The sequence below is a fragment of the Podarcis tiliguerta genome, assembly GCF_965153285.1.
Source record: "Podarcis tiliguerta genome assembly, chromosome: 13".
In the NCBI taxonomy this organism is placed as follows: Eukaryota; Metazoa; Chordata; class Lepidosauria; order Squamata; family Lacertidae; genus Podarcis; species Podarcis tiliguerta.
The window spans coordinates 38,683,490-38,694,195 of record NC_139546.1 but is presented as its reverse complement, the minus strand read 5'-3'; the positions used below and the strand labels follow the sequence as shown (position 1 = coordinate 38,694,195).

General features: G+C 44.7%; 1 protein-coding gene across 1 annotated transcript; it reads right to left on the bottom strand.

Moving 5' to 3' along the window:
- Positions 1-398: 398 nt before the first annotated feature.
- On the bottom strand, positions 399-10,706 carry KAT8 (lysine acetyltransferase 8). Its single transcript, XM_083409124.1, has 11 exons — positions 10,258-10,706; positions 8,987-9,061; positions 8,004-8,179; positions 7,743-7,796; positions 7,477-7,641; positions 6,732-6,821; positions 5,682-5,822; positions 4,983-5,076; positions 4,245-4,395; positions 3,869-4,023; positions 399-1,861 (listed from the first exon to the last, which is right to left on the bottom strand). The coding sequence occupies exons 1-11, from the start codon at positions 10,535-10,537 to the stop codon at positions 1,797-1,799; spliced, it is 1,446 nt and encodes a 481-aa protein (XP_083265250.1). The 5' UTR covers positions 10,538-10,706; the 3' UTR covers positions 399-1,796.

The window sequence follows — 10,706 nt, the reverse complement described above, 5'->3', positions numbered from 1 at the left end:
TTCACCTGGTACAACTTACACCATGCTACAACAGAATGTGAATTGCCTCTTTGAGTTACAGATCAAGGAAGGCTGTCAGAGGAATTCCTGCTTCACTTTCTAAAGCAGTCACTCACTTCATGGTGTGTTTTTGTGTGTTTCTATTCTAGAAACATATACATGAACAAGTGATGCCAGGACATCAGACGACACACTTGCACTCCACAGGGGCCTGCTTTGGCTCTCTTACTTCATAGTACAGGTAGTACAGCAATAAAGCAGACCGTGGCAGATTTCCAGGATCCTGAATATACGTTTCCAGTATGGCCTAAAGCCTCCACACCTTGCCCAGAACTTTCTTCCCCCACCCAAACCTGTGCTCAGCATAATTCCATCATTACACATGCAGCATAGAAAGATACTTTGTTTTGTTGTTTTATTTATTAAAATATTTTTGAAAAGTAAAAGAAAACACACTGCATACATGGATTATGAATCTAATATCTGTAGCAGAACCATCATGTGGACAGTTTCTCCCATAATATCAAATGCAGCCCCACCCCACTGAAACCAACTTCCTTTTGAACTAGTCCCAGTGTAGAAGGGGTGCAAGCATATCGGTGAAAGGTGATGTGAAGAACAGTGGCAGCCTCCCTCTTCGGTTCCATTACTTCCACTGCGCTTTGTCCAAGAGAATGTCGATTCTTCTGAGAAAATTCCTTCTCATTTTATTTCTGGCAAAGGTAGCTCATACAATGGTAGGGCAACTTGTCAGAACCAACTAACCCACAATATCCCACTGTTCGGTTTCCTCCAGTTTGGAGGTTGTACATTCCCCTGGGCTAAGACGACAACCCCGTGGCAAGTAACAGCCCCCACCCCATCATATTTGCATTGAGAACCATCCCTTTCATGTAGGGTCTCCGCAGAACATCAAAATCAACTAGGTCAACCCAAAAGGACAGATACCCTGTTAGCTACTACGCTACAGCTGCCAGGGATATTCTCAGGGTCAGGTGTGGCACAGTGACTTCTCAGCTGCTGTGTTTCTTGGAAATCCATGCTTTTAAATTCAGCCTCAAACCCAACTCTGCACAGTCGTGCTCTCATCTGCTGAGGGGAGCATGAAGCGCTTCTGTGCACAATTCTGACAATGCCCTCCTTTGGCGTGCCACTCTCAAAACTCTTGACTGTGATGGATCTAAATTGCAATTTGACTCTGGAAAACTAAATTGCAACTACAATCAAGTCTTCTTTTTCCAAACGGTCATAGCTAAAAGCGAATCTCCACCACCACCTGAAATTTTGCTGACTAACTGCTTCCCAAATACTGCCTCACGCGTGTTTACTGCCCCTGTTTTGCTCTACCTGCCTGACAATGGAAGTAGAGGCAGTCCAAGGTTTTGTGCTAGAGCAGCTCAGAAACTAAGGTTCCAGGGCCAGTGACAAACAACAGATGAGAAGGTGTGTATCCCCTTCCTCTTCCGGTTAAGACGGAAGCCACCAATTCTACTACCCTACGAGAGCAAGACAGCAGGTTTCGCCAGAAGGAAGGAGTTTGCCATGCAGAATCAGAAAGGGACAGGAGGTGAGATGAGGGTGGGGGAGGAAGTGGGAAGTCTTCACTCTAGTGGAGCACAGTAAAGTTGGCATCACACTGCTAACACACCTTCTCTCCCCGCCACCCTGAAAACATCTGTTCCAAGACATGTCTGATCAATGCAATACCAACAAGAATGCCTCAGACAATCTCTTAAAACGAAGGGTGGATGTGTATTGAAGCCGAGCTGCTCCCGTTGCTTAGATCAGTTTCTCCTTCACTTCTTGGAAATCTTGGCTTGCTTGTGTTTTGGAGGTGCCCATCGCAGACAGAGGGAATCCACTGGAGGGGGAGGAAGGAGGGGAGGGAAAAGCAAAGTCAATAGGTGTGGAGCAGGCACTTCAGACAGGTAGACAAGCAGCAGTGCTGCCTTTTAGCCAGCTAAGAATGCTGACACAAGCTTCTCAAAAAGGCTATCCCAGTTCAAAACACTACTGTTTCCAGTAGAGTTTTTTAATGCTCTTCAGAAAAACAAGCAGCAGAATGGCAATATGAATGAAATGATGCCTTGGGATTGTAATAAAGGCAAATACTGATTACTGAGACAAATTCATTTTAGCTTCTATGAGAGCCTGTTTGCTGTTCTACCCATCCTGGAAACAACTGCATTTCAGAGAAGCAAATGATACTCCAGCTTATCTTGAAAGTGGCTGATAATCAGCCTTCATGCCCCACCCTGCAGATTGCTCCTCTGCAACAACTGACAGCGAGCAGCTCCTTTAAAAAAAGAGAGAGGCTCAGAAGGAGAAACTGGCACTCTGTCCGCAGCTCCTCTTACATAACTGGCACTGACTGGCACGTCAGCAGCCCCACCGGGGCAAACAATGCTTCTTTCAGCAGGGATCAAAACCTGAAACCACTGAAAGTGGTTCTGACTCCCTGACCTCTCACAAGGTGGTTCTGTGTTTGCACTCAGCAATGCCTAGCACACTCCATGACGGAATGAACAAAGCAAAAGCAGGATATGGGTGGTATCCATCTAGCATTTGGCTGCACAAAGGATATTCCCCTCCCTCTTCTCTCCACTCTTCCCCATGTCTGCTCCAGAGGGTTAGGGTGAATCCCCAGTACAGAATCAGGGGGGCACGGAAGGTGCATGGGGAGAGGGAAGCCCTTGAGCTAGTGGATCTATTTAGTTGGGTACTACCCAATTATCCCGGGAACAGATTTAAATGTAGAGAACTGCACATGGGGAGACAAATACTCTATAAAGTTTGCATTCAGAATTGATTAAGCAAAGTAGTTAAGCCTGTCCGAATTTAAGTTGCACTGGTGATTCAGCTTCCAAGGAATATGAACATCTTATTGCAAATGTTATAGCAGCAGAAAGGACTGGAATTAGACATGCTATATCCCAGCTCAGTTGTAACAGGAAAGAATACAGTATTAACTGAAAGGGACAAGTAGAAACACGTTGATTCTTTGTCACAAACATCTCCACTCTATGGTTTCTGAAATAGACAGACAGTATCCACATATTTTGAAGACTTGAAACAAGATTGGGGGGAAAAACTGATATTCTTTTGCTGTTAACTTTTGTCCCCAAATTTGCATACTCATATGGTGATCTTACAGCAGACATGCAATATAAGATACTCTCATATGTATTGTATTGTGCTTATTAAAGTGAAGCAACTGACGAGACTGGCTGAGGTGGTGGAGTGACAAAGAATGGAATGTTTAGCTCCTTATGTAAGCAGTTTTCAGTCCAACTTCTCAGAGAAAATGAGGTTGTCAGTTTGAATGGCAATAAAACCTTATACAGGGCAGGGCAAAAACTGGGAGGAGGTTCCAAGTCACAGGGAAGCCAAAAAGGACGAGGAACTCAGAGATAAGGAGACTAACATGAGGTGAGACTTGGCAAGATTAAGAATAAGGCATAAGGAAAATGGCAGGAGACTGAAGTATGCACCAAGCCCATCTCTGATTATCTCAAAATACTAAAGGAGAAGAAGTTTAATGTGTAAGGGGAAAACATGAAACTGAAGAAAGGAGCCAAAAAAGAAAGAGCTGGGACTGTGCAAGACTGTTAGGAAGGAAGTCAGCAAAACAAAAAGGATGTTTGGAGGACTGCAGCCTGTGTACAAGGAATCAAAAGCTCTAGCGACTCTAAAACCCTGAGAGGGTGATCTCAAAAGACAACAGTAAGATCCAAGAGAGTGGGGTTTGGGCAGGTCTTATATGCCACATAATGATTTGAACTAGGCTGCCAATTCTTTGCTTTTGATTAAAAGACTCCTGTAAATCACCGCCAGGTCTAGGATACAACTACTGCCCTTCCCATGGTACCTGTGATGGGAGGCTTCTTGTACTGGGCACTTTTGAGATGCTCCTCGACCAGCTTGGGTGTGACGCAGATGACATGCTGCCCCTTCCAGTACTTGACCATGTTCAGAGACTGCAGCGTACTGATGATGTCATTTTGCGTGATGCTTGTCATCTGACTGCACCGGGGAGTGGGGGGGGGGAGCAATGGGTAGGGGAGTGAAAAACAAGGCAAGGTCAGTGACTGGCAATTTTAACTGGGAAGTCATATGAAAACCACTCAGGGCTGCTCAGAATAGAATATCACAGAAGCATATGTGCTTCTCAGCAACAATGAGGAATTAGAGGGCACTGTTACTCAAAACAGCACATCTTACTAGCAAGATGGATTCTTTCTCACCTGAGGTCTTTGATGGAGAGGGTACCTCGGAAGTCCCGGAGGATCTCTAGCAAGACCCACGACCAGTAGCTACGGTAGCTCAGCTTGCCTAGATCTGAGAGGGGCTTCTCTGGGGAGCCCACTGTGCTTTCCAGTTTAGAGAGCTCATAGCCTGAGGAACAAGAGCTTTAGGATTAATGTCAAGAAGCAGTCACAACTCAGAATTCAGACATCTCAAGAACTATGCTTTTGCAGCTTCTCCCCCCAGGTAAAGCTCAGACCCAGTAAAGAAGGCTCTCTCTCAACTGAGCCCTCCAGAAGATCTTAGGGCACATACTCAGTTACCCCTAAAACCCTTTAACTTAACCAAGAGTGTGAGAGGTGTCAACATGTTAAAAAGAGCAGATTCCTCCCCACTTTTAGTTAGTGCAATTTTAAGGGTGGAAATTCTAAGTTCTAATTCAGATTAACTATTAAGTATTATATATTCAAAAAACAAAAACATTCTAAGGCAGTTATAACTTTATGAAAGCAATTACAGTTTAAAACATTATTCCATCTGGTGATACAGTACAGAATCAGAGGAAGCCAAATTATAGCAGATTAACTGAAGTGGAATACAAGGGCGTATGTTACACAAGTTACTTCTAGTCTGTTCTGGTTAAGTGAAGGCACTATCCTCATTTCCAGCAACTGGAAGAGATTGCGAGGTTGTGAAGCTACTTCGTTTGGTGGTTATTGCACATGACTGAAACTTACTGAAAGCAATGAGGAACTTCCCATAGCCCCTTCTTTGGTATGGGGGCAAGGTGAGGATGCAGGCAACATTGTTGCCATCTGGTGACTCCTTCTCCTGGTGGCAGAAAATCAAACAAAGAAGTGAAACAAGGGAGCAGGGAATATTGTACTGGGCATAGGATTCATGCATCCTCAGTACCACAGCTTTCACTGTTTTGAAAGCAAGATCTGTTCTCACCAGCAGCCATTTCATCTGGTTACATTAGTGAGAGAGGTGATACAGCAAAGCTATTCTATTGGGCTAGCAGGAAGCAAGTGTCACTTAGCATCTTTCCGCCCCTAGTGGCCACAGTATTTAAATTCACTTATTTTCCTGTTTCACGCCACCCATCGTCTCTTTGGAATTACATCTATTCAACTGTAAGGCATTATACTGTGAACTATCTTGAGTATGTTAGCAAACAGGTAACTTTGGTGATATCACAGAACTCAAAAGGAGGATGTGGAAGATTTCCAGCACACAATCGCCCTCCTCTCATCCACGGCAGAAGCAAAATAAGTAATACAAAATAAACAGACATATGAGAATTTTCATTTTTTACTGGATTCAGAATCTAGTTTTAAGAAAAGCAGTATCATGACTGCTCATCCTCCTTTTCATGCCCTTCTAAAGTTCAGCTAGAACCCTCTCCCAACACTCATCCTCTGCCAGGCCATCACCTTGGAGAAGTAGCCGACAATATGAGCCCCTTGCCTGTCGACCTCAGTGAGAATGTAGAAGACAAAAGGCTCCACGTCAAAGTAGAGAGTCTTGTGGTCTAGGAACAGTTTGGCTAAGAGACACAAATTCTGGCAGTAAATCTGGGGGAGAGAAGCAAACACCAGTAAATAAATAGAGCACAGCAGCAAGAAGAACACAGTGAGTGTAAGTTCATTTCCCAGTCCAGGGAAAGAGGTGCCCTACGGAGGACACCCCCAAAACCTTTAAATACCTCCTCTTCTCGGGAAAACATTATTTCATTTCAACCTGCAACTTTGTTCTAAGAAAATCCTCAATGAAGTTACAGAGTGCGATCAAATCTCCCCAATTTATTAAGTTACACGCATAAAAATAAATAAATCAAGAGGACATACTGCAATGTCTGAACTTGCAAAAGTCTGTACTCTTAGATGTTTTCAAGCCTACCAACCAAGCCAAGGGTCAGAGTCAGGGCTCTACATGAGAAAGTGGATCTTCTGGGCCATTTCCATGTTAAAAGTTCTCTGGCATACCTCACAGGCCTTGCGGTGAATGGTCTCTCACAATATTGGTGCTCTTTGCTCTCAGCTATTATCTTGCCTGTAATTAGGATATCACTGAGTACTCTGTAAGCAACCTAAAATTCCCATTCATCACGTAGGCAGTGATGGCCCTCAATTTCACATGACCAGTAGGATTGGGTAAAGCTGTTTCTATACTGGATCACTCCCTTCTGAATAGATAGTGACACTAAGCCCCATTACTGGAAATCTTTTCTATATGTGAGTGCTCCAACCTTGCCCATGCAAGTCTTCCCAAATCAAGAAACGAAAAGCTGCCTCAATCACAAAGATACAGTAAGAGGAGTTCTGGAAGGAGCTTACATATTAATGACTATTCATAGCCTGTTGGGAGAGATTAGGCTGATATTTGTAGAGGCATGGCTCTGAAATTATTTGGAAGATAGGTTGGATAGCAACTAACAGGTTTCTGATGCAGCAGAAAACAAAAACAAAAGCTGGGACCCCTACCTTGTGATCTTTGCCATCCACCTCATACACTGAAATGTTATTTTTGCGGTAGATCTCCTTCCCTGGCGGCTGCCGCCACTGACACTGTCCCTGAACGAGAGAGAGAGAGAGAGAGAGAGAGAGAGAGAGAGAGAGATGAATCTGCATTTTTCTGAGCAATTCCACTGCTTGGGCTGCTCAATACAATACAGCTTCAACAATTTCCTCAATTGTCTGGGTTCTGGTAAGGCCAACAGCCTCTACTTTTCTTATTTGAGATTGGTACTGCTCATTTAGTTTTCCTAGTTGTAACACATGAATAAATAGGTATTAGAATTATTGAAATTGAATAATATCCTTCTGAAGGGAGGGGAAAACCAACAGCTTGGTAAGCTATCAACATCCAGCTCCCCGTTGTGGTCTCTCCCTTCCTCGACTACCAATGCAGCAGCTTCTGACAAACCATCTTCTATGGATGGAAGAAAAAAGCAGCAGAAACAGGCTTTTAAAAAAAGGGTTTCCTTCACCCATGTCTTTTTAATTTTTATTATTCAAATGTTATGGATCTTTATTGTTTTAATATTTTTATTTAAACAGCTTTGTGAAGTCCACCACCTGAAAAGCATAGAAACACTTTAAATAAATTAATTCTGAAACTCTTGATATCTTCAGGGTGGTCCATCAATAAAAACATTAACTAAGGAGGCAGGTCTACTCATACACCTCTATCCCCACACCCCCAACAGCACCCATTCCCTTTGCATACCAGATGATAGCGGTAAGTCTTCTCAAATTTCATGTACTTGAGACAGTACTCGCAGATCCACAGCTTGGGCTGCTTCCCATAGTCCTCTGGGAATGGCGAGAAATACCAAGCGTCAATCTCATAGTTCCCAATATGGATTTTGTCCACGTATTTCACCTTGGTGATCTGAGGAGAGAGAAATATAGCTGGAGCCACGAAACACAGCTGTGCTCTTTTCTCTACCTAATTTTGGCAACAAGACAGGTCAAGTGCTAGTGAATACTCACTGCTTCATGCTCCTTCTCCAAAGCTGCTGTGGTGGGATCCATCTCGGCATACGTCTGCAGTGGAAAAAGACAGCAAGGTGGCCAAATGTTCAATTCCTAATTGGACAAGACTCCCTAAAAATGCTATCCCCTACTGCCAAACTGATGTTAGGAATAGCTCCAGAGGTACAACCAGACACCCTGGGTTTTTCCAGCCTTGGAACTGACACTCTGTAGTAGAGCACAGTTCAATCTCCCCAGCCGTGTATCCTCTGGCATCACCTTTTGCACATGGTTGATTTCATCATGTTTGCGCTTCTGGTTCCGAGTGATCTTGCGCTCTGGCTGTTCAGACAGTTCATTCATGTACTGATCCGTGTTCTTCTGTACTGCATCTTTTACTGTCTTAGTGAGGGCCAGGCGGTTTTTGTCCACCCACTCATCCAGACGCCGGTTGACTGCAATTAGGAGAAGAAATATGTATCAGTCTTGGATCTTCCACCAATCACAAGAAGAGTTCGAAGATGCTTCTTCAAACGTTATTCAGCTGAAGGTTAAAACATCTCCCATTCCATCCTTCCTTGATCTAAACAACTGGAGATCATTTTCCCTCCTACTAACAACAGTATCACTCTAATAGTTCTCAGGTGTTTTATCTGCCCAGCTTACTAAAAAGATCACCTCTAAGAACATGGCATTTAACACTAGTTGCAATGAATTCAGGACAGCAGTGGATGTAAATTCAAGAAAATTTTCATGTCTTTTTCTCTTGCAGAAAGGGAATAAAACACAGGAGTGCAACTGCTAATCTCCTTATTTGATACTTCACTCCTTTCCTGGGCAAATAATTAATAATAATAATAATAATAATAATAATAATGTTTAGGAAACCTCCACAAAATACATATTTTTAAAAATCTGTCTATTCATCTAGGCTGCTGGTAATTTTTTCGCTCAGTGTAAGATACTTGGAAAAATACGTAATTTCAGTATAAGTTTCAACATTTGAGAAGTCTTGTTGCATGTGTAAAACGTAACAGGGACTCTGGAATGGGTTAGGAAGGAATTACCCGCTCTTATTCCAGGAGTAGCCTGTGTGGTGTCCTCCAGATGTTGCTGGACTACAACTCCCATCAACCCCAGCCAGCATGGGAGTCTAGCAACATCGGGGGGACATCATGCGGGCTACCTCTGGACCATAAAGGCATCTCACACTTCCTCCTCACCACATCAGCAGACATGGAGAACCTCAAAAAGATACTTACACCCAACATAGTGCACATAAAACTCCTCCCTGGCTTCTTGCTCATTGATCCGCGACTGGATCACTTCTGCAGAATCTGGAAGAAAGTCAACACTCAATATGGTTAATCTCAAATTAGGAAAGACCAAAAAAAGAATCTAGTAACAGTGTTTCACTCTGACACACCTCAGCCAAACTCCTCACAACCAAGCTGCAAAAGTGGAAAGGACCTGTAATAGTTGGTCAAGGATGCAGGTGTGCATGTTTTGTCAAAACAAGAGCCCATTTGAGTAGCCAAAATATACTATTCTGCACTGGACAGTAGAGCTCAATATATCACAGAATTTTAAAAGTTTCCAAGTAATAGGCACAAAATGGAAGTATGCCAAAGTACCTTAGTCCATTTTTATTTGTGTATTTTAATAAGAATCTTTCAGATCCAAATGTGGCAAAAACACTGCGGAAAAATACAGATTGGGCACTCCAGAAGAAAAGGGCAGCCAACCTATATACCCTTGATTTTGGGAGCCACAATGTTGCAGGAGTGCAGGTATGCAGGGAGAAGGCTTCACATAAAACTCTACAGTACTCTCTGAAAAGGCTACTTTAAGGGATGATACAACACAGGAAGAACTAGAATACTGTATGCACTGGCTACACCTGTGTACGTCCCAAAAGGATGTCCAATAGCATTTAATGAGGTATACTCTTAAGTTAGTGGGCACAGGTTCACAGCCACAGGTCATCATTTTGATAACCTGCTGCTTGTTCTGAGGGGACGGCTGATGTCCACCAAGAACAGAATCTTTTAGTAGTGACCTCATGTTTGTGTTTGATTGGGTGAAGTGTTTTTATTTTATAGCAACACATTCTATTTTGTTCCATTTTGCTGCTTTGCGATATAACTTTGCCATGGGTTTCATTAGGCTCCCCCCCCCCACACCCTGGAATGATTGCCTTGGAAATGTTTAAAACAATCAAAATTAAACAACAACTACGACTGCCAGCAGAAGAAAAGCTTTGAATAAACAACAGCTGCCATAAGGAGTAATGCAGGGTCATGGAAGCCTCGGTGATATAGCATAAGCGAGGAGCTTGTGGACCCCTCCAGATGCTGCTGGACTAAAACTCCCATCATCCCTGACCACTGGCCATGCTGGATGGGGCTGACGGGGAGACCAACGGCACCTGGACGGAGCCACCACTGTCCTGGGGACGAGCAGGAGGTGATTTTTTTTTTGGTGGGGGGGGGAGATAAGGAAACCGCTCCTGTTGTCCTGGAGACGTACTTACGCCACGTCCCGTCCCCGCGCCGACACAGGTAAGTCTCCCCGATCTCCACGGTGACTTCGGCTTCGCGGGGGGGCGGCGACGACGAGGGCGCGCGGCTCTGGTTGGCCGGGCCCCCCGCGCTGCCTTGCCCCAGCGCCTCCTCTTCCTCTCGCCCCCCCGGCCCCAGGCGTCGTGGGTCCGAGCCGGGGGGGCTCCCCCTGTCCGCGCCGCCGCCGCCGCCTTCGTCGGCAGCGGAGGCCGAGGCCGCTTCGCCTCCTCCAGGCCCCGCAGCCGCTGCCATGACAACCGCCACCGCGAGAACTCGCGCTCACAACCCACGCGCCCTTCCCCCCCCCCCCGCGACTAACGGTCCCGCCAACCGTCCAAGGCCCAAACCGGAAGTGAATTCTTCGGATTAAAACAAGAAACTAAAAAAAAAGAGGGGGTCACTGTCGTACGGAGGTGGCGCG

Excerpts from the sequence above, each read along its gene's own strand:
- KAT8 (XM_083409124.1), bottom strand. The coding sequence starts at position 10,537 with ATGGCAGCGGCTGCGGGGCCTGGAGGAGGCGAAGCGGCCTCGGCCTCC. Across the intron at positions 8,180-8,986 it reads TTATGTGCACTATGTTGGGT|TCAACCGGCGTCTGGATGAG; the intron begins GTAAGTATCTTT and ends TCCTAATTGCAG. Across the intron at positions 5,823-6,731 it reads TGGATGGCAAAGATCACAAG|ATTTACTGCCAGAATTTGTG; the intron begins GTAGGGGTCCCA and ends TCTCTCCCCCAG.